Source organism: Crassostrea angulata, chromosome 10 (genome assembly GCF_025612915.1).
Source record: "Crassostrea angulata isolate pt1a10 chromosome 10, ASM2561291v2, whole genome shotgun sequence".
NCBI classification, from domain to species: domain Eukaryota; kingdom Metazoa; phylum Mollusca; class Bivalvia; order Ostreida; family Ostreidae; genus Magallana; species Magallana angulata.
The window spans coordinates 50217064-50244892 of record NC_069120.1 but is presented as its reverse complement, the minus strand read 5'-3'; the positions used below and the strand labels follow the sequence as shown (position 1 = coordinate 50244892).

The 27829-nt window shown below is 31.5% G+C and overlaps 3 protein-coding genes across 5 annotated transcripts; all 3 read right to left on the bottom strand.

Moving 5' to 3' along the window:
- LOC128167902 (receptor-type tyrosine-protein phosphatase epsilon-like) lies at nt 1-4855 on the bottom strand. Of its 2 annotated transcripts, XM_052833886.1 has the most exons (10): nt 4056-4852; nt 3525-3913; nt 2804-2891; nt 2218-2294; nt 1981-2017; nt 1770-1870; nt 1210-1326; nt 915-1057; nt 523-658; nt 5-299 (listed from the first exon to the last, which is right to left on the bottom strand). In XM_052833886.1, the coding sequence occupies exons 1-10, from the start codon at nt 4156-4158 to the stop codon at nt 219-221; spliced, it is 1272 nt and encodes a 423-aa protein (XP_052689846.1). In that variant the 5' UTR covers nt 4159-4852; the 3' UTR covers nt 5-218. The 2 variants fall into 2 exon arrangements, with proteins under 2 accessions (XP_052689847.1, XP_052689846.1); XM_052833887.1 differs by lacking the exon at nt 1210-1326 and having other exon boundaries at nt 1-299; nt 4056-4855.
- A 1593-nt stretch (nt 4856-6448) lies between these two features.
- LOC128167900 (receptor-type tyrosine-protein phosphatase mu-like) lies at nt 6449-12550 on the bottom strand. Of its 2 annotated transcripts, none has more exons than XM_052833883.1 (12): nt 12424-12550; nt 11346-11549; nt 10943-11134; nt 9464-10113; nt 8696-8783; nt 8480-8556; nt 8249-8285; nt 8025-8125; nt 7751-7867; nt 7439-7584; nt 7037-7172; nt 6449-6879 (listed from the first exon to the last, which is right to left on the bottom strand). In XM_052833883.1, the coding sequence occupies exons 2-12, from the start codon at nt 11359-11361 to the stop codon at nt 6808-6810; spliced, it is 1632 nt and encodes a 543-aa protein (XP_052689843.1). In that variant the 5' UTR covers nt 11362-11549; nt 12424-12550; the 3' UTR covers nt 6449-6807. The 2 variants fall into 2 exon arrangements, with proteins under 2 accessions (XP_052689843.1, XP_052689842.1); XM_052833882.1 differs by lacking the exon at nt 12424-12550 and adding an exon at nt 11722-12004.
- Nucleotides 12551-17674: 5124 nt separating this feature from the next.
- Nucleotides 17675-23993, bottom strand: LOC128167905 (receptor-type tyrosine-protein phosphatase epsilon-like). The gene is made up of 11 exons (XM_052833889.1): nt 23868-23993; nt 23488-23566; nt 21173-21440; nt 20951-21038; nt 20249-20325; nt 19870-19906; nt 19231-19331; nt 18677-18796; nt 18307-18455; nt 18049-18184; nt 17675-17957 (listed from the first exon to the last, which is right to left on the bottom strand). The coding sequence occupies exons 1-11, from the start codon at nt 23908-23910 to the stop codon at nt 17865-17867; spliced, it is 1191 nt and encodes a 396-aa protein (XP_052689849.1). The 5' UTR covers nt 23911-23993; the 3' UTR covers nt 17675-17864.
- Between the last annotated feature and the right edge of the window lie 3836 nt (nt 23994-27829).

The following is a 27829-nucleotide window of genomic DNA, read 5'->3' as shown; positions in this document are numbered from 1 at the left end:
TGAAAAAAATATTGTTCCAATATCTAGTACAATATTCTTTCTATTCAAGATTTATTACAAAAGATACAATAGCTTAATGAACAAAGCTAATCAGATGCATTCAAAATATACCTTCAAATACAAATATATTTGACTGAAATACTTTTGCAAAAACATAACTTTGGTCAAAAGTTTTTATGGTATGAATGAATCTCAAGACCCCCACATACATCTTCCATTTACAAGTCTAATGTAACAGCCTCATCATACACATGCGTGATGTTTCCCGCCAGCATTCTGAGCAGAAATTGGTAATCATCCTTAAATATATAATTAAGAAATCACGTAGCTTTATCTGAGATATCTGTTATAATTTTATTCAAGTTCTTGATATGTCGAAAATTTTGTAGAAAAGGTCAATAAAGATGCAATTTTAAACTAAAGTAGTATGTTGTGTGTAATATCAATATTCATTTATCAGAGAAAGAAACAGAAAAATACTTCATTAATAAATTTATTTCTTTATGCTGGACATAAACTTACAGAGGTCTGCACCATTCGTGGTCTTTGATTTCGTAATTTCATGATACAGTCTTGGACGCTGAGCTGCCCGGTCTCATGTGCTTCATCCATTAGATGATCAAATGCAATGTATGTACCTGTTCTACCAATTCCAGAGCTGAGAGAAGGAAGCATGTTTCAATGATATGGTTATCAATACATCCAAACTGTCATTTCAATAAAATTCTGAAATGTGTTGCAAATGCATTTAGCTGGATGAGAGCGTGAAGTCTAAAACTACATTATCACATTTTGTTGTTCTTGCTCGAAATCACACTTGCATAGTCATTTTAGAAACTGCAAAGTCGTTGCGTGGTTCATTTTTAATAGAAACATAAGTAAACAGCTGTTGTCTCTTTTCTAACTATATTTACCTGCAATGGACTATGATGGGACTTGACTCTTCTTTACTATGCGTCAAGTTGTACAGCTGTAAAAACGCATTTGAGACACTGTGGGATTCCTTCTGCACCCAACCAGTAAATTGATAATGTTTGACATGATGGGTTTCGTCACTCTAAAGAGAATAAACCGCCATATGTTACTCTGCTAATGCAGTAAATTATTGCTACAAAGAGAAATAAATGATTACAAACGAAATCAGAAATAGTGTATAAAGGTTGTATAACAGAGCGTTGTTGCCAAATGGTAAAAATGGATAAAGTTTACCTTTTCAAGTACAAATGTTCTCGCAATGATAAATGCAGATCTGCTACATTTAATTGACTTTATTTTAATCCTTCCAATTCGTTCTTCATTTTCGGGCCAGTATTCCCCACATCGTGTCTAGAGAGATAAAAGAAAACTAGAAGATAAACTAGTAGATAATTTTGTGCGTAAATAAAGTGAATACTTTTCTTTTATAAAGATTATGGCCATCAGAAATCTTCACGTAAATTTTTGTTGTGCTTTTTCCTGAAAAAAATCCATTTTATATACATTTCATATTCTATATAATGCTCATATTGTGCATGCCTTTTCCCATCTTTGTATTTTGTATATTTTTTTTACATTTTGATTTTCTTCGAAACCCTAACATTTTTGTAACAATATATTTTTTTTTAGTTTTGAGTGGCTATTGCGTAAGAAATCAATCTTTCTTTGGTTTGTTTTGAGATCTTTATGATATATAAAGGAATGTAGATTCCTTTCTTTAGATCAGCTTTAGTCATTTCATTAACGAAAAAAACCAGTTTGGGTTTTCAGGTCGCGATTGATGAACTACTCACTCTCTGTTGCTCCCTCGTGTTCGTAAACATAACGATTGTACTACAATCCGACTGCCAAACCATCTCCCAGAATAATAGAGTTGTTTCGTGATTAAATGGACCTGATGGATGAAACATCTTTTTTGAATTTGCTTTGAATGTATATATTATAGATATATTTCATAGATTTTATCATTATCGAAAATAAAACTAAATAGGAGAGACATACTACCTTGGGCTGCAATAAATTTGTTTTCATTCTTAAAACCCTGGGATAAAACAGAAGATTATTATTACTTGATGTATATTCATTATATTTTACACTTCTTTTCTTGTCTCAAATTTAAATTAACGTCATTTACCTTTTCTCCCTGTGTTAACTTTATCATGCAAAGTAAAAAAATTATATTTTGTTTGCATATTTTATCACAGATACAAGGCGATCAAAGAACTATAAAATATATGTTACATGAATGTAGGAGGCATTGATGTAATCTGTGTAATCTGGCATATCCGTCATACTAAGTTTCACTCTGTTATAATCATCTAAAACGACAAGAATGCATCTAATTTATGAAAGATAATTATTTAACACTCTCAGAGCCTTTTTATAAAATTCTGTTAAATGCAAATATCGTATATCCGATAATTTTCGCTTTTTCCGCATAAACTTTATATCGCATATCTAATACACAGAAATTATATCCGTACGTTTAAGTTAAATTTTTTATTCTTTTAAAGAAATCTCCATTTTATAGAATAAGTAAAATTAATATAGTTTATTAAGATTTACCAGCTATAATATTTTTAAAGCGCTATGTCTATAAAAAGTTAATCTACATATACACGCAACGAATAGTGCTTTACAAGAACAAAACCATATCATATTTATCCTTATATCTTCTTTTTGGGTGGATTTACATTGAAATAAAAGATTATTTTCTAATAACAACAAAAAATACTATAACATCTACATTCAAACTATAAAAACGACTATATTAGTGCTCATCGTTGGATATGTATAGGTTGAATTTAAAACAATAAAATTGCCATACATGGGCATATCCGTTTGTATCTATTTTTCCGACGATTTTCTTCTAGATAGGCGTGCTGGCACGCATTTGTAACTGCACTTGGAATTTCCTGAAATTAAAATTATGTTTTTTAATAGTTCTTAAATGATTGGTATATATTTTTTTATTCAAAAATATTTACATTTTAGTATTTTTTTGTCTGTGATAACACAACTGATCGACTTTATACATGTAATGAACAGTTAAATTAATTCAAATGACGTATTGTTGGAGGCATAAGAGGATTCGTAAATCCAAAAGAAATGAAACTCACATGAATATGTCAATATTCTAGTATTTAATTGTACAATTGCTGAAAATTATATAAATATAGGTAAAAAGGAATCAATTTTGAAATATTATTAAGTGATAATTTCGGGCAGGGCGAGATCAAATCAATCATAAAGCCATTGGAACTTTATTAGATTTGACCGTGCTTCGACCGAAATTATCGCTTCATAATACTCATATTACTCGAAGGACGGTTCCTTTTTCCTCAAACAATTTTTAAGATAAATATAACCCTCAATGACGGTCGTCTAGTTGAAATTGTTGTTATTTAACATTCCAATTTTTATCAAATAAACCAATTCATTCGATTATTTATCAAATGTTTTTAATTCTCGTCTAAGCTAAATACAAAATGGGATGTTGCTTCATTGATGCTCAAGAATTCGGTACAATAGATTTGCATGTACATTACCTTAAATTCGCTTTTCAAATCACTGCTTGTCGTTTTCTTTACCATTTTAACGAAAACATCAACAGGGAAACTCCCTTTGATAGCATTTACATGTGGCAAAATTTGTTCATAAATTTCATTAATCTCATTCTCAAAATTTTCTCGGGATTCTTGTAGCTCTATGACTTGATACAGGTCGCGTTCGCTTTTCCTTGATGAGAATAATCCCTGTAAACAGTGTGTTTGTTTGACTCCAACAGCCATTGTACCCAGCAGTAACAACCAAATTATGGCACCTATGATGATGACAACTTCACCTCTAAGTAGATTCTGGCTTAATGCTTTGGAAAAGGAACTTCCATTAGCGACTGAGGGTTGTGTTTCATTTTTGTAGTTTACGCATAAAATGTCTGCAATATAGAATTAGATTTAGATGGCAGGTAAAGATAACGAAATAATTACTTAATGGTTATAGATACATGTATATGAATAAAGTTATAGTAATAACAATTGACAAAAAAAGTGTTATTAATCATTAAGAATTATACTTACTTTTTAAACATAATATTACCAAATAGAGAATAAGAAGTTTGTATCCTATTTTGTACATGGTGTCAAATGTTTCTCCTTGTATCGTAAATAAACGATCTCGCATATATGTGTCCTGTGTCAAAACTAGTTTCAAATCGTGTATCAAACTTCCGTATCTATAACTATTTTCTAATGCTAATTAATGCGATTATGATCAAAAAGGCATTTACGATATCATGTATACGAAAACAGACAAGGCATGCCTGTGATATAATTTCAATTATGTAAATCTTTCAAAGAATTTTATATTGATGTATAGTTGAAATATTTTTCATTACAAATCCACCTGCAATAAAAACATATTTTCCGATGGTCTTGGTTGAATTTTTGAATGGAAGAATAGGTAATTGAATTTTTCTACGGTTTGAAAGAAAACCACCTTAAGCTGTTCCGATACAATTACTGGTTTCCAACTCTCATGTAGTTAAACGTATCCAACAGGTTATCGTTGATTTTATTTTTTTCTATACATTTATTGATAATGATTTATGATGTTAATTCATTCTTTTTACTTGCTTTCATAAATCGTTCATATTATCAGTTATATATTGAAGTGGTTTGTCAATTTTATCCTTTGTTTAGTAATGGAGCGCATTCATTCTTATAGCCGACAATTAATGAAACAGTTTATAAAATGGTCAATTGAGGAAGAGTATAGAGATTACACCGAAAACTGTGGATACAGACCCGCAATGTGCACTTTTCTCAGTGCTCCTTAAAAAAATCTGTATCGAATTTAATACCTTGGCCATAGTCTTTTCACTGAATGTCATAGTATCATCAAATCTTATAAACAAAATTTAACAATGATTTCAAATAATGAATTAAAAAAAAATTCAATTTAATTTTTTCAATACAAATCAGAGGTCATGGAGCATGACAAATTTGTGTGCTATGCGAACGATGATACATGTACGTGAAAAGTCGAATGTCATATATCTTCAAATTGAGCCTTAAATTCCAGTAATATTTTTAATTTATTCAAATGAAAATTATGATGATAATCTACACCAAACATTATAATCGGATGTATGATTCATTAAACATAAATCATTTAAATGATTTATTTATACAGATATTCCTAATGGAAACTGAATAAGTAAGATGAAGTTACCGGAAGTCATGAAGCAGTGAGATGTGAAACATTTAGAGCTTAACTCAGAAAAAACACTGCCCGATGATATATGCAAAAAGCTACTCTTACATATATGCTTACATGTTATAAATTTTTAGGGTGGAAAAACAGTGATTTGGACATCAAACAATCCGAAACAATATAGATTATCAGGGAATATTTGGTCGTAATATTTAGTAATGTTTAATAACGTCATCTGACTTTCGACGTTTTTCCTACTTTAAACAGAAGGAAAAGTGTTACACGGAATACATAAACCATCGAACAGTTGTGGGAAAAAAGATTTCAAGTGATTAAGAATGGTTTTCATATACAAGGAGGAAATGCACAAGGGATTTTATTAATGTGAAAATTAGATGTGGCATTTTGATTAACTGTGCATGTTTTATCCTACTGTCGTGTTTGAGACACTACTGTGCTTCGTGGCAAACAAAATAGACTAATTTTATACTTTGGTAGAAAATTTACCTTTTTCCAAAAATGGAAGAACACATTTTTATATCAACAAAAATAATGCTGCATAATTTAATGTTAGTTGTGACTTAAATGAAAAAAAATATGACAATCAAAGACGTTGTCTATCTACTATGTGATTGGCTCTTGTATTTTAAAGGTTTTATTAGTACAAGTATTGTTCGGAAATTTGAAAACTATGGGGAAATTACTTTTTTCTCAGAAGTACTGAATAAATCTATCAATCGTTTTGTCACGTAACAGAGTGATCGTTAGGAAAAGTCAAAGTTCAAATATTTGAGTCAACGCGGACACAGCCTTATCTCGCTATGTGAAAAAATACTCTACACATTTTAACAGAAAAGACGTGTGTGCTCATTCAAACATATATTTCAGAGTCGATGAACAGAGGCACATTGTTAACCGTCTTAGGAGTAGACAACCACTGTTTCTGTTTTTAAAAAAAGGCATAAAATATATCGACCATCTTGAATCAATCACATTTACTTTACGTCTGTACTATGATTTTCAACAAACATACTGGGTTTTTTTCATGAGAGTAAATAAAGCATAAGATTCCAAGCAAACTTACAGCTATTTTGAGAAAGGGTCAATTACAATATTTCAAAAATTACCATTTTAAAGTGTAATATTGAAAAACCAGCTGAATATGGTAGATTGATCAATCTCATATTCCAACAAAGTAGCAACAATACTTTTGTTATCAGAAAAAAAGAGCAGGCATTTTGATAAGTAATACGTCCCATATAGGCACCCCAATTACAGTGTTATGTGCTAAATAGGTCTAGACAACATTCAGAGAGAGATGTTGTTTATGAGGAACCTATTTAGCAATTTCAAAAAATATTCAAACATGATCTGTAGTTTCCCATCACAAAGCTGAATAACAAGTTTCAACTCAAGTCATCTAAGTTTGAAAACGAAACCAAATTTGTTTGCATTGGTGTTTCCAAGAAAAAATATCTGCCGAGGGTTTAATAATTTAGTATCATTAATAATTTAATAGATTTTATCCATGGGTTTGAAAAATAAAAACAAAAGATTTTTTTCTATTTTCATAAATGATTTTATGCTAAAAATTCTTCAGATATAAACATTAACAAATTATGCCACAACTTCTGCATACACATGGGTGAGATTTTCTGCTAACGCTTTGTGTAGAAAATGGTACTCATCCTACAAGACATGATCAACAATTACATTGACGTCACAATACAGTGAACCACAACAGTCATATTAGTTTAAATGAAATACTAAATTTATTGTCAAAATGTTTTATAATAAATAAAATGCATAGAATTTACTTCTCAATTATTAATAAACTCAGCCTTACCGACGTCTGCACCATTAAGGGTCTTTGTTGTCGTAATTTTAAGATGCAGTTTACAACACTAAGTTGTCCTGTTTCATTAGCCTCGTCCATCAGACAATCAAACGCAATGTATGTACCGGTTCTACCAATACCAGCACTAAGTAAAGGCAAAAGCTTGAACATTTAATCGTTTTCAGAGCATCAATATCATATTCTATTAAAGAATACAAGAAAACATATACGTGTCACTGCGCTGATTCTTAAATCAACACAGAACATGCTGCATATGCTTTTCCTACGACAACTTTCTTTATGAAGATAGATATTACGTAGTTTTATATATAAATATATATATATATATATATATATATATATATATATATATATATATATATATATATATATATATATATATATATATACCTGCAATGCACTATAATAAGCCTGGTATCCTCTTCTCTACCTTGTGTCAAATTGTACAATTGCAAAAATGCATTGGCGTTGCTTGGTCCACTTTTTTGTAACCATCCAGTAAATTGGTAGTGTTTTATTTTTCGCAATTCATTCCCCTGGAATAAGAGATGGCCATTTAGTTTCCTGCTGTGTGGCAGAACAAAAGCTTTCAAAAGGAATATTTATCAGTATATAATTATATATGCATCTTCTGTAAGACATCATTAATACAGCCGACAATTAATACCCAGTACAATTCTTTCACGAACGTTAGGGGCTTACCTTTTGCAGAACAAACGTTCTAATAATTATCAGTGGTAATCTGCGGTATTTCTCCAGTTTTATTTTTATCCTTCCAATTCTGTCTTCGTTTTCGGGCCAGTATTCTACACAAAGCGTCTGATATAAATAAAGTTGAGAAATAATTATACTTACACATGTAGTAGTAGTAAGTAAGTAACAAAAAAAGAGTAAAGGAAGATATAAAAACTATACTCACATTGTTTTATGCTTTTAATGCAATTTATAATAATGATGATAATAATAATGTACTCACTCTGTGTTGCTTCCTCGTGTTCGTTAACATAACGATTTTACTACAATCTGACTGCCAAACCATCTCCCAGAATAATAAAGTCGTTTCGTGATTAAATGGACCTAAAAATGTTTTTTCTTACCATTGAATAATAAATATTTATACTCATTGTCGTAGATTAAAATGTAGAGAGTATATTATTTTCTTTACATATAAGCATTAAATGAATTTGTTTCTACTGTTACCTTGCGCTGCTATGTATTTGTTTTCTCTGATGAAACCCTGGGATCAGAGAACACTCATCAATCAATTAGAATATAAAATCCCTTCAAAAATGGCGTGAATATTTTTTTTAATTTACGACGTTTCTCCACTTTTTTCTAACAAACATTTATATGTAAAATTAAATTCATAGGTAATGCTGCGTATCTGTTTACTAATTTAAGCAATAAGAAAATCAAAATGACAGAAGTTACGTGGATGTAGGAAGCGTTGACGTAATCAGTATACTCTGGCATATGTACCATGTCTAACTTCACTCTGTTGTAATCATCTAAATCGACAAACATATAAATATTATAATATATTATAAATATTATAAGATTAAAAAAATATGAACAGATCTTTTGCTTTTGTTACTGATCATCTTTTTTAAAAGAAGTAGAAGGAATGGAAAAGTTACTGATGTATACATGGATAGATCCTTTTATATCGATTTTTCCGTCGGTTCTCGTCTTGGAGGGCATTCTGAAACGTATCTGTGACTGCACATGAAATGTCCTGAAATCAAACAAATTGTTTCGTAAGTAGTTTTAAGTAGCCATAATTAGTCTTAATTTATTGACAATTAGAGAAAAGATGACCCCTTAAACTGTATTTGTAATAATATAAAAGTGAAGAAAACATGCTCGTGCTAAACAAATGGGATATAGAATTTTTCATTAAACATAGTTTACCAGGTTAAATGGATTTAGTGTGTTTGGTGTAGTTCATTTATATCCTATTTTTGGTGTTACATGTATAACCATAAAATGAATAAGGACAATATTTATTTTGAAAATATTGATTATTTTACAAACACGTTCAAAAAAATGTATTGGGCGAGTTCCCCATGCACCGGACACATACCTTGGGCAACTTTTATACAAAGTTTATGCGTCATCGAAAAGAAAAATCCAAGGGTGTCCAATGCATAGTGAAATCGCCCTTATTTAAAAACTCAAACCAATGATAAATAGTTTACAATATCTTCATAGGTATTCTATAAGTAATTCTTACTAAAAATGCTGACTAGAATTTACGGTCTTGAAAGCGATTCTTTTTAAATTTGTTAATTTCTGCCATACATTAACTTTTACATGTGTCGAATATTTTTGTGTTGCTTTTTAGAAATAGAGCAGTCAAATTACATACTGCTTTTAAACTTCTTTTTTTATCTAAATCTCCTACGTGTACATTACCTTGAATTCACTCTTCAGAACGCTTAATGTCTTTTTCTTGACCATTTCGACAAAATCGGCGACAGGAACGCCCTCTTTGATAATGTTCACATAAGGTACAGTATTTTCATAGAGATCATCGTACTCATTCGTAGAATCCCCAACCGATTCCTGTAACTCTATGATTTGATATACATCTTGTCCTTCACATTTGCTACAGGTTAATACTTCTTGTAAACAATGGGTTCTTTTGACCAAAATGACAATTGCCGCTAACAATAGGAACAAAATAAGGGCACCGAAGATAATGGCTGTTTTTTCATTTAGTAATTTCTGTCTGAATGCCTCATATCTGGACTCATGGCACGCCCCTGTGCGAGCATCACAATGCTCTAGACAATGATTGCTACAAAGTTCAGAGCAGTTGCTTCCAAACTTTCCGTTTTCGCATGGTTGGCAGTTTGGTCCATCAAATCCAGAGTCACATCCTCTGCAGTTCCCCGTGTTTCTGTCACACTGGCCATCTGAGCAGTTGTAGGGGCAGCGTTTATCACATTTTTCTCCATACAGAGATTTGGTGCAGTATAAACATTCTCCATTGGCTGCGTCACATGTGGAACACGATTTATTACACTCCATGCAAGAAAGACCATAAAAACCCCGGCAACATCCTTCAAAATACGAGATAAAAACTACAATCATTTCAAATTTTAGGACCATAAAGTGTAACTACAAGTCGTCTGCAGTTCCGTAATTACATATAAATGTAAATGCCTTATATCGAACCTCACTCCCTCATCCCCCCCCCCCAAAAAAACAATAAAATAAATAATAAGTGTGTGTATATATATATATATATATATATATATATATATATATATATATATAGTTTCAAAATCTAATTATTTTTTTTACATTACCCAGGCTTAAGTCTTAACTATTTAAACAGATTCTAAATTCTGCTAAATTATTATGATACACTTTTCACGTATATATGAAATGTGGAGCGGTAGAAATTATTTTGAATTACAACAATTTACACTAAAGGAGGGTTTATGTATTTTGATGGAATATTTTTTCTTTTAGTATTTCTATATAAAATTGTCTTTTGATGGTTGAAGGTAACATGGCGGTGAATCTGAATTGCATTTTATCATAATGTTCCAGTAACACATACTCCGTTTAATTTTTTTTTTAATTCTAGGTTAAACGTTTATAAATTCCAAAATACAAAGGATTGGCGGATTCGGCAGAAAAAGATAAAATCAAGTCATAAAAAAGCATTGCTACCAACGGGTAAGAATATGCCAGGGAAAGACTGGAATGGAAGATAAAGCACAATTTATGAAAGAACTTTGGAGGCCTTACCCCCAAACCCTCGTCAATTTTTTTTCGCCTCGCCTTATTTGGGGATTAGACTTTTTGTTACATAAAAAAAAATAATAACGGCCATTCTCTTCATTTCAATTGTATAGTATAGAAGATTTCACATGCCCTTACCGTCAAGGTAAATTTCGTTGATTTTCAATGCTCCGGGGTCTGTTTGTAAAACTGTGAACGAGTCAGCTATCATCTGGTGTTTGCAACAGACGCCGATTCTGTACCTTGTGGTTGGAGATACTGCCTGCAGTTGCTCACATAGTTCTTCTCTCAAGTAAGGGTGGCTTAAATTGACGCTAACATTATATAATCCTAGGATATGAAAATTAGAGAAAAATATGGAAATTAAGACTACGTATACAGATGTTAACATACATTCGTTTGACATTCAAGTTTAAGACACACCAAAGGCATGTTATATATTAATCAGCAGCATTAATTTGACAGATTTGCCAAAATCTACTTTACAAACTTTATATGATGCAACTGATAAAATTGACAAATACCCAATCCGATACCCTACCTCCATATATAAACATTGAAAAACATGAGATGATGGTGGGTCTCTGGAAAGTGATTGTCCAGTAGCTCTGGTTTTCATGTTTTGTCTGGGTAAACACAAACTGATCCCCGTCAATTGCCCGGGCTGCGTACTCCTGTTCGGAAACAGGAATGCCATCGGGGTATGACGATTGAGACACATTTTTGTAAGTTATGCATGTAATATCTGAAATAAGAATTTTATCAACAAATTGGTGTGTTTCGTTTAAAGCGATTGTTCGTATGCTCAACAAATTAAAATTGAAAATGTATTATCATATTTCATATTTAAATGATAATGATTATGATATACCAGGTGCGCATTATAATGTTACAAAATTGACAACAATAATACGTACCTTTATAGCATAACATAAGTATAAAAAGAATTGTAAGTGAACATCCGTTTTGATACATTATGACCGTTGTTTTGAATCGTATAATCTAATATAACAGCAATAGTCTCAAATCAGTGGAGTCCAATTTAGGAATTAATATTTTTTCAACGTTGAAACCAACGTTCGCAGTACTGTTCATATTCCCAGGACTAGCTGAATATAGCAATTACACAACCAAAACCCTCATACGAGTATCATATTTCATCGAATAAATCTTTCTTACAGCTACGTGAAATTAGTCATCAGGATATTTCTACTTCTATATTTTCATTAATTTCTATTTTTCTCTTCGGAAAAAGGCAATATGATTATCATTATTCTGAGTCTCTACAGGGCTTGACAAAAGGAAATGTATTGTTTCCGATTAAAAGTTTTCTCCGTACATTTGCAAATTATCAAAATTTGCTTAAAATAACACGTTTGCTTTAAATTCATAGACATATACTGTATAGAAGGTATTTAAGATGGTTTAAAATTTGGCGTCTTGTCTGTCAAAAGGTATGACAATTATTTTGACGGAATTGGGTTTTTTTTTTTTTTGGTTTTTGTTTTTTTGTCGGACAAAGATTTACCAAATATTTCATATAATACCTGATTTTACAACTATGTAATAGTTCAAAACTATTTGATATAAAAAAAAAAATGAAAAAAAATAGTTTATACTTATTCCAATCCCTCAGACTGATAAGTTTGGTAATTAGCCTCTTCACTTGATGTGTTAGCTTGTGTGTCTTTTTGGCGTCTGCAAACTATGTTGATTTTTTTTTTCAATTTAAACTCTTGTTTAAATAATATATCCGTTGACATTTTTTAGTTCCTTATGACACATTTTTGTAATTATACTTAAATAAAAATTTAACATATAACAGAAAGGAAAAATATGTACAACTTCCTTAAAACGAATCTCTTATCGTGGAATTTCACTTTGTAGACGGTATAATTGTAGTGTAAAGCTATACATGTATATCCTGCACTTGACAAAGAGCGAAGTATCTTGCACAAATGGTTCATCTTTGGATGTTTATGGCTTGTCATATATTAATTGATTTGACGAGGTGCAAACGTGGTCCTTTTTAATGCACTTAGAACCGTTGGTAGCTTATAAGTTTGTTTGTGTTTTATTTGTGTTTCGTTTGCGTTCAGCGAAATATTATTCAAATTATTAATAAATTATTCAAGATGTCTTACAAAGTGTCTTAACTCCTACATGTACCGCAATAAATTTCAATTGAAGTCGATGTCAATTGCCTTTGTAGTTTGCATCACGCACTTAGTATTTATTTTAATGCTAGACTAAATTTATATTTTTTTTGTGCTCTTTTTTCTGCCTGCTAAGAGGGATAGGTAAACAGTAATTTTGAGATTTAGGTGTGAAACAAAATAATAAATTACCACTTCTTTTTCAATTTAGACTTTCTATGTATTGATCCCAATTAATTAAAATCTCAATTTAACGAGCTTGTCCAATTGTGTATCTAGATGAAAGAGAATTCTAATTCTGAAATATTAATCGGAAGATTCCCCTCGAATAAATGCAAGGTAATTCATTGATGTCTATTTTCACTAAATTTCCTTATTTTAAGGAAACTATAAATTTTAAAATCCTTGTAGGTCTGGCATAGATAATGACTAGTAAAAACCAATCGATTATATTTATACAAGTCCTGTCGTTATATGACTTTTATTAGAGCATTTTATAAATACAATGATTTCTTATGTAGCTTTCCCAGTACAACCCGTCAGAATAAGAATTCAATGACTCAATGTGTACATGTATATTTTTGCTGTTGTTTACTCCTTTGGATGGTCATTACATCTTGGTGTTATTAATCATATTTCTGGAAAATACTTATTACTGAACTCTTCATTTCATTAAACATATTTACTATGTATTTAATTAGTTACATGTGTACAAATACCTAATGAATGTTCTCATCAATTGCTATATACCTGTAACTTAACCTGGTTATAAAAGGAGAGGTTATATTAAGGCTGTGTCTGTTTTCCATTCTTTGTTGAATTTATTCAATAAAGGTGTATAAATTAGAAAGGCTTCAACGTTGTGTCGACTTAACAGAAGATAATCGTTATCATTAGCAAATATTTTGTAATCAAAACGTGTTTATGTCATCAAATGACGTCTGCACATAATATCTGTATGTATATCAAATTCAAGATTATATATTTAACAAATTATTCATTATTCATATTCCATATCAAATCCAAAATATGTTTAAACTTGAAACACTGTTGAATGTCACAAACAGATATATTTGTAAACTATTAGATACTATATTTGAGATAGTTAGCTTCATTGGTTAACTTGTAATAATTATCTATTATCCCTCTATCATGCGTGTATTAATAATTTTCGTATATTATATATCGTTTGTACATACTGTACATACATTTTTTTTCTACATTGTTACTTCAGTTATGAGGATAAAGTTCACTACGACAAAAGTTTCACAAAATTTATACAGTTTCACTACGCACCTGAAAAAGGTGTCTACTTCAATTAACAATTTTAAATTGTCAATAAGTCCTTAGTTAATTAGCCATGGACTCATATCATATCAATAGCGCTTGGTAGAAGGAATTGTGTTTACTGTTTACAAATATTTAGCAAACCAATATATGTATAATAATGACTGTGTAAATCCATGGACTGATTTTATACGACATATTGTAGACTCATGTGGTTTCTCTAATATCTGGACAGAACAATGTACTGCAATATTTAGTGATAAGTGGATTTCTGCCGCCATCAAACAAAGATTGCAGGACAATTTTATTCAGAAATGGGCAAAAGATATTGATATTTCATCTAAAGGTCAAATATATAAAATCTATAAACAAAAGTTTGGTTTTGAAAAATACTTAAGGATGTTATTTACTCAGGGTTTGAGTTCTCAAATTCCGATTGTTAAAAAGTTCAATGTAATGAGTAAAATTTGTTCTAAACACAAAAAGTATTTATGAAATGAATTATTATTGACAAATCATTCAATAGTTTTACTTTATTATGGAATTATGCTCAAACAAAAATTGACTTTTAGCCAAACAGAGGAAATTCGGACTAAATTTTGCAGATTTTGTTTTCGGCTAAAAGTTTTTTGGCAGAAGTCTCATATTAAAAGTTAGGATTTCATATTTAAGTCTACGTAATTTTGCATATTTTCCGTTGGTTTTACCTCACTTATTCATTTAAAAAATCTTATGGCACGAATAATAATAATATTGAAAAATGCTTAAAAACGATAAAAGACATCATAACTCAAAATTTTGATCATTTACCTCATATAAATTTTATGCCAACAGAATGAGGTCAATATAAGTAGTTCAATATCATAAATGTTTTTGTATTATCATCATTCAATTTTTTGTAAAATTGAATCAAAAATGGGTTGGGATTTGAAAACTGATAGAGGAAATTCGGACTGAATTATTTTTTTTAATTGATGCTGAAATCTTAATGTTGTGTATTTATTTATTTAGTGCCACTACCATTCGTAAACTGTATCTTATTTTTTAAAGTGTTTCATTATTTGTAATATTTTTATAATAAAGAAAATCTCAATCGAAGTGTAAAATTTTATGGGATTTTTCTTGATTTTTCAATAAATTGTCAATGGCCATTAACTCAAAAAGTAGGTCATTGACCTACTTTTCTGAAAGTGAAAAATAACAATACAAGCAAAGGTCTATAACACACAATAGATGGTTTTTCATTATCATCAGTGGATTTTTTTTCATTCTGAGTAAACATCATCCTTAAGCATTCTTTCTAAAAAAATTTGGAAACCACTTATTAAATTCAGAACAGCAAATCACCGTTTACCGATTGAAACCAGTAGATGGTATGGAATTCCTGTAAATAACAAGCTGCAAACTCTGTTATAGTGGAAAAGCGGGCGAATATCATTTTATTCTTGGTGCAAATTTTTCTTAACTTTTCATAAGCAATTTCTACGTACTAGGTATTTTCAAAAACCAAGTACATTAAAATTTAGGGAATTGCTGATGACAACGAACATCAAAACATTGAAAAAATTAAGCCTCATGTACCATTGTACTATATGGTTTGAGAGAATAAATTGAATTGAATTATATGAACCAAAATGAACGTTAATTAATTAAATTTGAAATTAACTTCACTTCCTTATTGGAATATATCGCACTTTTTTTAATTCGAAATATGTTCATGATAAACCAAATGACAAAGCAATTTTGAATTCTTCAGAAAAAGTTCAAAATTTATACAAAGATTAATTTTTTTTCCACTCAGTCCAAATAACTTTTGCTACTTCAAACTGACTCTATATTAATTTTGATTTTAATAATTATACACTTCTTTTACCATTTATATGCTTTTAATAAAAGTATAATGAATAGATGGTTTATCCCATAGTCTGATCTGTATTCATCATTGTCAGACTTATTTCAGAGTTATTAATATGATTAATATTTTTTTTTAAATTACATATATCAATCGGAGTTGTGCTATCCCCAGCTAAATCTGATAAACTAACATTTTGATTAAATGTAAAATTAATTTTACACATAAAATTATAAGATTGTAGTACTGTAATTTCATATAAATGACATATATACGACTGTGATATAATTAACCATCTGCAGGCATGTTCACGAAGCTATCTTAGGACCAAGGTGCTGAGTTTCCCCACTATGCTATAAATTATTATCTCTACATGGTATAGTATGCATATAAGATTAGAAAATGACAAAAAGAATTTTCAAAAATTAGTTTTTATTAAGAAAACAGAAGATTTGATCCGTAATTACTAGCAGCATTTAGAATAACACAGAAAGTGTCAGATTTAGCAGCTTTTTCTTTCTTTCTTTTTCATTTTAGCAATCATGATATATCTTATACGATATATGCATAATTATGAAACAAAATGTAAACTTGAAATGCGCAAAACTGGGGAAGAGGGCTGGAGGCAGTTATGGGATAGTGTTTAAAACATATTTTTAATACTGAGTATTCCATATTATTATTCAAAATTCTTCATTTCATGTAAGATAATATTAGTTTTCTTGCTTAAAAAAATAAAACAATATATTCTTAACAAAATTAAAAAAATAACTTGAAAGTTATATACATGTATGCACACAACTACAAATTCCAGTCCGTTCCAGCATTCTTCTATTGTATGGTTTCATGATCGTAACAGCTATGAATTATGAAAACCTTAACCCACAAGTACAAAATAAAATCATTATTTACACTATCTACAACACAAATGCTAAATATATCATTTTCTAACGAAGATAATAACCTACTTTAACACAAATCAAATTACAACAAAATATGACTTGACTTATTAGATAAAACATTTTGCACAAAAGAAAGTTAAATTTAAGAAAAAATAACTATATTACAACATAATGAAGCGAGAAACAATGTATATTTTCACAACAACAAAAAACCAACAAAGTGCAACATATAGCAAAAATATACATGTATAAAAAAGCGTAATTATGTACAATGTCGTCTAATATACAAACGATCTTACAGTTATCATTATACTTGTTCAGTAAGGTGCTTGTAGGGTGTCGCATTTGATTCCACTGATTCTCTACACTTTAGACTTTGACTTTTATATGGCACTGTACGGCAGAACATGTTTGTTATATAACTTTAATTAAAGTATCAGAATACTGGCCAGCGGTTATCCCGGATCCGAACATGTCAGTGACGTTTGTATAAATTTATGATTTGGATTTTTATTATAAAGATCAGGCCCCACCGTCACCAACTTTCCTCAAGTCAATACTCAGCCTCAAATCTGAGGTTTGACCTCAAATTTATGCACTTTTCTTTAAAGGATTTGAGTTGAGGAATGAGTTGAGGAATTTGACAATTTTGGTGACGATGGAGCCTGATGTTTACCTTTTAATCTGCATTTTTTCTGCCTTTTTAACGCTCATTAGCAGGCAAAAATATCATATCTTTTAATTTTAATCAATAAGTGTTGATCTGATTAATTAATATCTTCTTAATGATCGGGAGAACCCTTTGGTAGTTGGTATCATTCCCGTTTGAAAATTAAGAGTTAGACCTAGATTATTCTCGTTAGTCACATTCCATCCACCTCAAGGAAGGGCCCAGTAAGATAATCATGGTGGGTGAGAGCGTGAACAATCGCTTCTTGTAGGAACGCATACTGCATCTGTTGGAAAAAAGTATTTAATTAATTAAACCAAAATAAACATAGTAAAGAGCAAAAATAAGATATTGGAAACTAAAAACGACTCTCTTACGTCTGTCTGAATCGAAAACGCCCTCTGCTGACGCAGTTTTGATACACAATTGATGACGTCAATACTATCTTTTGTCATCACTTCCTTCAGCAGGTAGTCTAGAGCAATAAATGTCCCGGTGCGACCAATTCCGGCACTAGAACAAAAATACAATTATACCACTGTATTATCTTTTTCTCTTTAATAAGTCATATATGAATATTTTTCTTATTTCTTTTTTGATTTTTTTTTTCGGATGGTGTTTTCATAATAGGTCACCTGCAGTGGACAACGATCGGTCCTTCTTCCGGTGCGATGTCTTTGATGACAATATTCCGGAACTCCAACAGCGTGTCCATATCTTCCGGAACCCGACAGTCCGGCCAGGCTGTAAAGTGATACTGGGTCACCCGTTTTTTCTCGTCTCCCTGAAATGCAGATACATTTTGAATCACTTATCTACATGTACATACGTGATGCCTACAATATTTAACTTACTGTTCATTAGTGCAGTAATAACAACACACAGGGTTGGTTAGTCTAATTGGAGACAATTAAAACGATGTCAACACACTTGCAGACATTCACAAGAAACACATTCAAGATTCACCTTTTTAGTTCAAAAGCGGAATAAAGATGGTCACTTTACCTTCTCCACCACGAGTCTTCTGACAGTGTACTGTTCAAACACGTCCTGCATTTCTGGTCTGACCAGGAAAGGTCCAAAGCGCATGTCTTCGTTTTCAGGCCAGTACTGGAGACACTTCATCTACCAAATGTGGTCGAAAAACTTTCGGTTAATATATGGACTTGAATCAGAAATACATGTATCACTTCTTGAATCAATGTTTTACTATAGTGAAATATATTCAATTTCCTTTTTAAAATAATTTTATTTTTAGATAAACTCGATGTAGAAACTAGATATAGCAGAGATTTAGCTAAATTTGAAACGTAATAACAACTAATTTTCTTTCTCTTTTCAAAATGCGAGAAAGTGTCGATAATCACTGGCCTCTTTTAACCAATTCTCTGATAATATCTAAAACGTTGCATAATTTCCATGTGTACTGTGTCAAAATGTGTACGTCAATGTATTCATATCAACTGTTTTCTGTGAGAAAAATGGTTAAATTGCACTGAGTGCCCTTAGCTAAAACGTAAACTTTTAGTATGAATAAAATTCTACAAAGCAAAACGAACCCGATCCCCTTCAAACAGATTCGTTAGCATGACAACACGTGTACATCTATTCTGCCAGATCAGTCGCCAAAAGTCCAGGAGAGTTTCGTTCGTGAATGGACCTAATCATGAGAAAATCTCCATAAAGTTTCAAATTACATAAGAATTTTTCCACAGCATCAGACATTTTGTATCAGTTTTGCCAATTTGTTTATTTCAATTCATCAAACATAATTTATACTGATAGTGATCTTAAAATTATAAAAAATGTAAATGATGAATAATTGCCAAGTTTTCTACAACAAATTAACATCTGTTTTTAAATACATTGTTCATCTTTTTCTGACATTATGATTGGGTATATAATCATAAGAGATGCTATTTTAAGAAGATAATAAGTAAAAACAAAAGATACTCTCTTACACGTTTTTGTTTTTGTTAACTAAACGGGGTACTTATTTACAACAAGCATCTTATGATGATTCTAAAATATTATAAGTATCTTTAAGTGTATGAGCACAATATCAGTAGTTGTTATTTGGTGCCATGCAAAATTGAGTTGTTTGTTGTTACGGTCTATGTTATTTGATATTTAATCAAACGTTTATATGACTATAGTTTGACTTTGTTAGTGGTTAAAGGGGGTATAAGTTACGATACCTTGTGCAGCAATGTACTCTTTGTCAAAATTGAAGCCCTTAAAAATGTGAAAACAATCGAAACTTAGAATAATGTTTGCATTTATTTTCTATTTTTTTAAATCTCAGATATTAGAATCGTTTTAATGGCGCTGAAGTGCGTTACTTTTGCTATTATCATGGTTTTTTTCTGTTTTCATTCCTTTGTTGCTACTCTCTTTTGTTTCACTCTGTATATGCACGTGCTCTTTGAACTATTCAAGGGTTTCCTTGTTTACTTATTTTCCACTAACGCTAATTAATAGCAGTCATTATGTTTGTACACAGGTTTTATAATGAGCCTTTTATTTCCTGTTTTCTATGAGAGTATACAAGGAACTTATTCGGTACGTAGTACTCACGTGCACAAAACAGGCGTTGACGTAGTCAGTCCCTCCGGTGTTATCATCGGTATCCAAGACAACACGGCAATAGTCGTCTGCCAAATAGGAAAGGTTCAATAAGGCCAGGGAATAATTTTTGAAAAATCAAGGAAGTTTTAGGACTGACAGATGTGAAAATGTTTACGCATTGTAACTGATACTATGTTAAATTTTTTAAAAGTTTAATCGTAAAATGACTAGTACGTGCTTAATTTAAAGTAAATAAGTTTTTTGTTGTTGTAACTTAAACAAACCTAATACTTTTTAACATTGCACTTTCAGTTAAGCGTGTATCTGTGGGTTTTTTTTTAAATAAATAACCGCTATACTCGCACAAATGATAAATGACCAGCTCTTCCCAATATTAAAATAGAGTTTGAGTTATCACAATTAACTTTTATTATTAGCAACATTTATTTAACGTTGAAATTAAGATATATTTTTTTAGACTTTTGACCTTTGGAACAGTCCACATCAATTTCAAACAAATCCAAATTATCATCAAACCATAACCAAAAGAAAGTCTGGAAACCTAGTTAGGACATATAAAGACTATAGTTTCCTCCGATTCTACTGGTATGAGACTAATTACCGTCTCCTATCTCCATTTTGAATTATCAAGTGCCGTCGCCAGAGCCTTTAAAATTACTCACTTATGTAAACGTCATATCCTACACTTACAAGGGTACACCTTTTTGTACCGATTTCTTGATTTGTTTTCTTTTTTCAAAGCAGCAAAGTGAAGTTCCAACAATCCATTTGGAATTTCCTATGAAATTAACAATTGAAAGCGAAAACTAGCATCATTATCTTGAAAATATAAAAATTCAATGTTAGCAGTTATCGAAAATAAAGATATTCATTGTAGGTGTAAAAAAGAAATGACTGATCAGCATTTAATACCTTGAACTCCTCTCGGAATCCATCTTTCTCACGTTTATTGTCCACCTCTCTGATAAACTGGTCGAGGGATACACGGTACGACTTAAGATTACTGTATTCAACAACCACTTCCGGTGTTTCATCCTGCGGAGTCACATTGTTGTGGTCGATTTCTTCGAGCACTATGGTGACGCGCTCATCAATGAGAGGATTCTGTGTGTCGGAAGAAGACAGAGCTGGATTTACGTATCGAACAGCCGCTGCTCTCTTCTTGTGGCATTTTATGCATCTGTAAAATTCAAAATCTATGAAAACATTTTAATCATGCCAGCGTTTTAATTATAACCTTTCGGTTTTCTTTGATTGTTTGATTTTGGGGGGTGGGAGGGGAGGAGGGGTTCTAAAAAATGTTTTGGCTTTCTCTATCAGAAAATGCTTGGAAAAGTTTATGTTTAATGTTTTTTTAAAGTTTTTTAAAAAACAAAATTAGGTCAGTAGGTCAAAAAACTCGGACGTTATAGGTAAGCTAGAGAATGCTTGGTCAAGTTTCGAGGTCGATATCAAAGTCATTTTCATTGACACTAGACTTTGACCCGTGCATGCGCGGGTTGACACATTGAATCTGATATCGGACATTCACGGAATAGATACATCGACACACCGCATTGTTGATCTACATAACCAAGCTTTAAGCCTACAATAATGCTATAATGTTAATTTCACTACACTCTGATTAGTTAGAATAATCTAACTGTCTCGGAACAGGCCACCAGAGATAAAATGTCTCCCATATACCATATATATACCATATATATGTAGCAGAAAACTGCAGATTCGCCCCGAAACGATTTTGGAGAAAATTAATGAGGCTGCATTGCAAATAACAGTCAAAATATACATAACAAACCATTCTGAGGCAGTAAATACCTTTCATCTAAAAATTTAATCCATATTAATGAAGGATTCGACACTTTTTCACCAACGTTTTTACTCGCTTTGAATTTACACACATGTTGAACTTCGGAACTCTCGGGATATAGCAAATTTTCAATGAAAATGTAAACGTATTAATTTTGTTTTATCGTTTCTGAGTTTATCCATGCAAATGTGATACTGTGGAAACATAAACTAAAGAGCCTCCCGTGATTTAGCGTGAATGTAAAGCATATGCGCAAGAATGTAAAATCCAAAAAATCCTGATGATTTCCGGATTTTTTAAAGGAATTTTCGTTGATTATTTATTGGCGAAGCTTGATTGAGAAAAAATAAAAACAAACTGGTAATCTTCAAGTACCAATGATGTTTAAAATATATAAACCAAAAGACAGTATTCTTCCTATTTCTCGGTATTAAAGACCAAAACTTCGAGTCTATTATTTTAATATAGTAGTATAGATAGTGTTTCACAATATTTTAAAATTAAATATCAATTGGTTTGTCAACAAGTAGCAAAATAAGAAGTTCTCATAAACCGATATACCAAAGTACATGTAATTATATATCTATTATATATCATCGAGTCCATATGATATAATAGAATAATCAGTAACAATAGTAGAAAATTTTGTTTTTCCATCTCTTATACACAACAAAGCCAACTTTGGTAAATATTCTGATCCTGATCAGATCAACATTACACGGTTAAGACTTGTCACAGTGAACTGCTAGACTAACTACAAGACTTTCTGATGAACAGAATGCTCAGAATAAATAGTACGGGTAAAGTTTCCGCTTACCTTCTGATGAACAATGTGATCAGAACCAACAGTTTAATTCATTACTAGACTTACCCTCTGATGAAACTATTATTACAATCAATAGAGCGAGCAATTATTGGACTTATCTATTTTTACAAGTATGATCAGAATCAATGAATACGGTTTTTACTAGACTTACCTTCTGATTAACAGTATGATCAGAATCAACAAGTACAGTAATTATTGGACTTACCTTCTGATGAACTGTACATGTATGATCAGAATCAACAAGTACAGTTATTTTTAGACTTACCTTGTGATGAACAGTATGATCAGAATCAACAAGTACAGTAATTATTAGACTTACCTTTCTTATGAACGGTATGATCAGAATCAACAAGTACAGTAATTATTAGACTTACCTTTCTTATGAACGGTATGATCAGAATCAACAAGTACAGTTAGTTTTAGACTTACCTTCTGATGAACAGTGCGATCAGAATCAACAAGTACAGTAATTATTAGACTTACCTTCTGATGAACAGTATGATCAGAATCAACAAGTACAGTAATTATTAGACTTACCTTCTGATGAACAGTATGATCAGAATCAACAAGTACAGTAATTATTAGACCTACCTTCTGATGAACAGTATGATCAGAATCAACAGCAGGATGATGACGGCAAACAGCGCGGCCAGGAGCATGGGTTGATCTTCTTTAAGAACAAAATAATTATCTTGGAAAGCTTGTTTTGTTTTGAAAGGAAATAAAAGGATAATTCAGTTGGCACATACATGTATATGTTTTTGGTATAGAAGCGAACAATTAAATCCATGTTTTATGAAAAAACCAATAATTTACAAGAAAGAAAATGTAAACAATGTTTTTGAGCTGCTTTAATTTTTTACACTTGTGCACAATGTGTCTATCGGTATGTATTCCGACACAAGCTGTCGCCGTGTTCACGGTCTTAATAAATTACAGATTCAGAAGAGTAAAAATTCTTTTGTCATTACCTTGAGCTTTAGCGTCTGGCTGCTTAGTACCCGTGTCACCCATTTGCTCCGTAAAGACAATGCACACAGCTCCTAAAGCAACGAAACAGGAAGATTTGGAATTTTTCTGATCTAAATGTTGGGAATGGGAAGTGAGCAATAAAATGTTATATTTATTTCCTGTTTTCAAATCAGGGAACATAATGTGGCATAATATTTTTGTTTATTATATGTATTCACGAATGTTGAGTATCATGCATCACAAGATGGTTGAGGCGAGAGTTTATTAAAACAAACCCAGTTAAAAACAGTCTATAATAATAGTAATTAAACTACACACTGTATGTAATTAACCAAACAACAAGAGATCCTCGTGCAGTTATTAACCCAACTTTGAAAACATGTTATGTTGCATGAATACTATACACCATACATGATTCACAAGTGTGTGCTCTTTCAACATTTAAGATGTAGTACTCTTGCCTTTTTGAGATATAAATAAGTTTTGCATGTAAGTTGATAATTTAATTTTGCTTATTTCCAATTTGATCGATTTATGAGTTTTGTTGTTTTTTAAATGGGGAGAGCGTAAATAAACATGTGTAAATTTTCTTCTGTTTGAATTAACAATTAATTTGTGATTGTTTGGTGTTATTTCCCGTTTATGCTGTTTTGAATTGGAAAAAAATAACTTAGTGTATAAAAAAATAACGATGTATCGAATTATGTAGTAATAAATATATCTATATTTTACAGAGAATCTTTGCAGATGCATGTGGACACATTCACACGTGATTATGTATACTAGATTTCTGTTCTGATGTTCAACCAACCAATATATTGTAAATATTTTTTTCATGTGATATTTTATTTTGTTGACTTTTTCCATACCTCATAAAAGTTTCCAACTTTGATTTTTGACACATTTTCCTATTTTGTTCCTTGTACTCACATCTCATTTTACACCTCACATTTCTGCAGTGTATGCAAGAGAGGGATTAATATAAGCCCGTGGCTTGTTTCCCGATCTTACAATTGTAATTAACATCATGTTTATGTATTTGAATCTATAATGAATAAATATTGTTTAAACTAAAGATCAGAGAGGTTACCGAAGCAGATGAGTCAAATGAAAATTGATGTTCAAATCCAAATACGAGTTTAAAAATATTTCAAAGTCATCCGCGTCAAACTTGTTTTGTTGTCTGTACTATTAAATGAGCAAGTAAAAGATGGTGTTTCAATTAAGCTGCATAATATTGAGTATGAAAACAACATGGTTATTGCACAATGGGGCCCAGAAATAACGATTTGAATGTAAATATTTAAGGAATAAATAATCATTCTTTGACTTTTATGGGGTGATCATTACAGTCGGACACGTGTTCAAATCCAATAAAACCCGAACGACTTTATAAAAGACACATGTGTATTCTTTAAAAGTCTTTTTTTTTCAACTTTGCATCTAGCAGGCTTAAGTGCATGGTCAGGACAAGCTAAGAGACCTCTACCAAAATTGGGAAACTTATTGCCTCAGGGGCAGGAGTTTGATATTAGGGAGGGACTCTGTTGGTAATACATGCATAGATCTAGTGAACATGGATTACTAGTAACTCGGTAAAGCCTGTCTCACACAGAACACACGGCTTATACGGTTGGCCATGTCCGTGTATGATCATATTAGCGATCGTACAAGACCGTGTGAGACCGTACGAGACCGTATATACAACCGTACGATTCACACGAGTGTACACACGGTTTCATACGACCAATACAGTTTCATACGATCGCCATACGACCAATACGGTTCAAGTACGAATTATACATGGTCAAGTACGACCAGACACGGTCTCTACATCTGTACAAAGCTCGTGTATGATCATACAGCACTCGAACACAACAGAAAACACAACTACCTGCTGACACCTTGAAACAACAGAGTACTTGCTGCATAATGCCTCCAAAGAAGAAGAAGGTCCCCAAAAGAATCCCCACCATGGAAGATTCTCCCAGAGAGAATACAAAAAGGGCCACCAAGACCCTTCTGTTGAGTCATTCTCTTGTCCAAACTTGCCTCCTTCTTCTTCTCCTTTTGTTGGCTTGTTCTTGTCTCCCCTCGCGCCTTCTGGCCAAAATAATCTCAATGTCTATCAGTCTCATCATGATTTCTTATTCCCTTATTCTGTCATCTGCCATTTTTATAACATCTCTGTTGAAAATTCGAAAATTTATGAAGCCAAGCCATCAAAACGAGTCAATTTATATCAAAACATACACAAATGTGTGATAATTCGAGCATAACTCGAACAAAAGTCGATGGGACCGTATGTAAACCCTGTAAATGTCCAGTTAATCGAGTAAAAGTCGTGTGCAATTGTATTAGGCCGTAACAGACCGTACTAGACCGTACTTGGAACCGTACAACAATTGTATGAAAATCGTTTGCAAATTGTGTTCAAACCGAGACAAACCTTGCTTGACCGAGTATATCCGTGCTTTGTTCGTACATACTCGTGCTACATTCGAGTCTAAATCGTACCAACTCATCCCCAGGCACGGCTGGAGCTCAATACTCGTACCAGTCAACCCGTGTATAACCGAGTTTACCGTATTGGAACCGTGTGCCCAACCGTGTTCTGTGTGAGACAGGCTTAAATAAAAATCGTCTCTGCTGCTGGTCATAATAGTTGGACTAGATCTAGTTGAATGGTAACGGTGAATGAAGATTAAATTAAAGTAATGAAATATTTTACATCGTTCATACGCGAATCGTTGGTTATTTATGTTGTGTTTTTCTAACTTCTTTTATGTAGTAAACTAGTTTAAAATTACATGAAGTTTTTTATAGTTAGATAACTTGAACAAAAACGGTCATAAGTTAAGGCATCACGGCTATAACTCTTCTCGCTATGTAACATTATAAGGGGAAAAATCTATAAAATCAGTCTAGTTCTTGTCTTGACAGAATATTCACAGGAAATTTCATTTGTTGCCTATCTCAAAAGCTGACATGGCAAAAGAAAATCTGATAATTCATTTTCTCAGTATATCAAACTGTCCTATCCTCAAACCGGGCTTTTCCTGTTTGTATGTAAACAGTCTGCACATATCACAGGAGGCTGATACACATATCTTGGAAGATGAAGTCACAAGAAATACCCAGTATTATATATTCTCGTATAAAAATATATGTTTTTATAAATACCCTTATCTAAAGTACATTTTTTTCACTAAATAAAGGAAAGTGTTGTCATTCAGTCAAGGAGAAAAATTAAGCTTAAGTACACGTGAAACTAAAATACAAAGTTCAATTATTAAATAACACAAATACCGGTGGGAAATCTTATAACAATAAATTTACGGGGAAATCCTGTTTATGAGACCGTCAATCCAAATGGTTCCGTAGAGTTCTCAACCTTAAAAATATTAAAGAGGTTTTAGGTTGCCATTTTGGATCACCTCTAATCTGAAAATTCTGCATTACATATTAATTCTACTAGTATATTTATGTTTTACAATGCCAAATAATCTTTTTTAAATAAAATTGTTTAAATAAATTAAATAAAATTACATTTTTACAGAGTTAAGTAAGGGACTATATTTTGTGGCGGAAGGTTTTCAAGAAGGAAATGAACAATTTTCATAACTCAATAGTTTAAGAGTACTGTTACTTTGGCTTCCTAATTTTCAGCGCAGACCAAACTTCTAGATAGTTTGTGTATTACGATATATTCCTGATGGTGTGAAAAACATATTTGAACAATATTTTGATATTTCTATCGATATATTTTGGCATATTTAGCTAATATCTTATCGAAGATACGACAAAATTTACTGTAATTTTGGCCCATAATTAGCTTATTTCTTGCTATATCTCAAATTTTTAAGATGTGACCCCTACTTTTACGATTTCTATGCAAAGGTTTGGGAAGACGACATTACTAAAAAAAATTTATTTGCGTTTTAATTTGATTACTCCAAAA

Excerpts from the sequence above, each read along its gene's own strand:
- LOC128167900 (XM_052833882.1), bottom strand. The coding sequence starts at position 11,779 with ATGTATCAAAACGGATGTTCACTTACAATTCTTTTTATACTTATGTTA. Across the intron at positions 8,126-8,248 it reads CAAATACATAGCAGCGCAAG|GTCCATTTAATCACGAAACG; the intron begins GTAACAGTAGAA and ends AAACATTTTTAG. Across the intron at positions 7,173-7,438 it reads CTTATTATAGTGCATTGCAG|TGCTGGTATTGGTAGAACCG; the intron begins GTATATATATAT and ends GCCTTTACTTAG.
- LOC128167902 (XM_052833886.1), bottom strand. The coding sequence starts at position 4,158 with ATGCGAGATCGTTTATTTACGATACAAGGAGAAACATTTGACACCATG. Across the intron at positions 3,914-4,055 it reads GGTAATATTATGTTTAAAAA|ACATTTTATGCGTAAACTAC; the intron begins GTAAGTATAATT and ends TCTATATTGCAG. Across the intron at positions 300-522 it reads CACGAATGGTGCAGACCTCT|GATGATTACCAATTTCTGCT; the intron begins GTAAGTTTATGT and ends TATATATTTAAG.
- LOC128167905 (XM_052833889.1), bottom strand. The coding sequence starts at position 23,910 with ATGGGTGACACGGGTACTAAGCAGCCAGACGCTAAAGCTCAAG. Across the intron at positions 23,567-23,867 it reads GCCAGACGCTAAAGCTCAAG|AAGATCAACCCATGCTCCTG; the intron begins GTAATGACAAAA and ends TTGTTCTTAAAG. Across the intron at positions 21,039-21,172 it reads GATTCCGAGAGGAGTTCAAG|GAAATTCCAAATGGATTGTT; the intron begins GTATTAAATGCT and ends TTAATTTCATAG.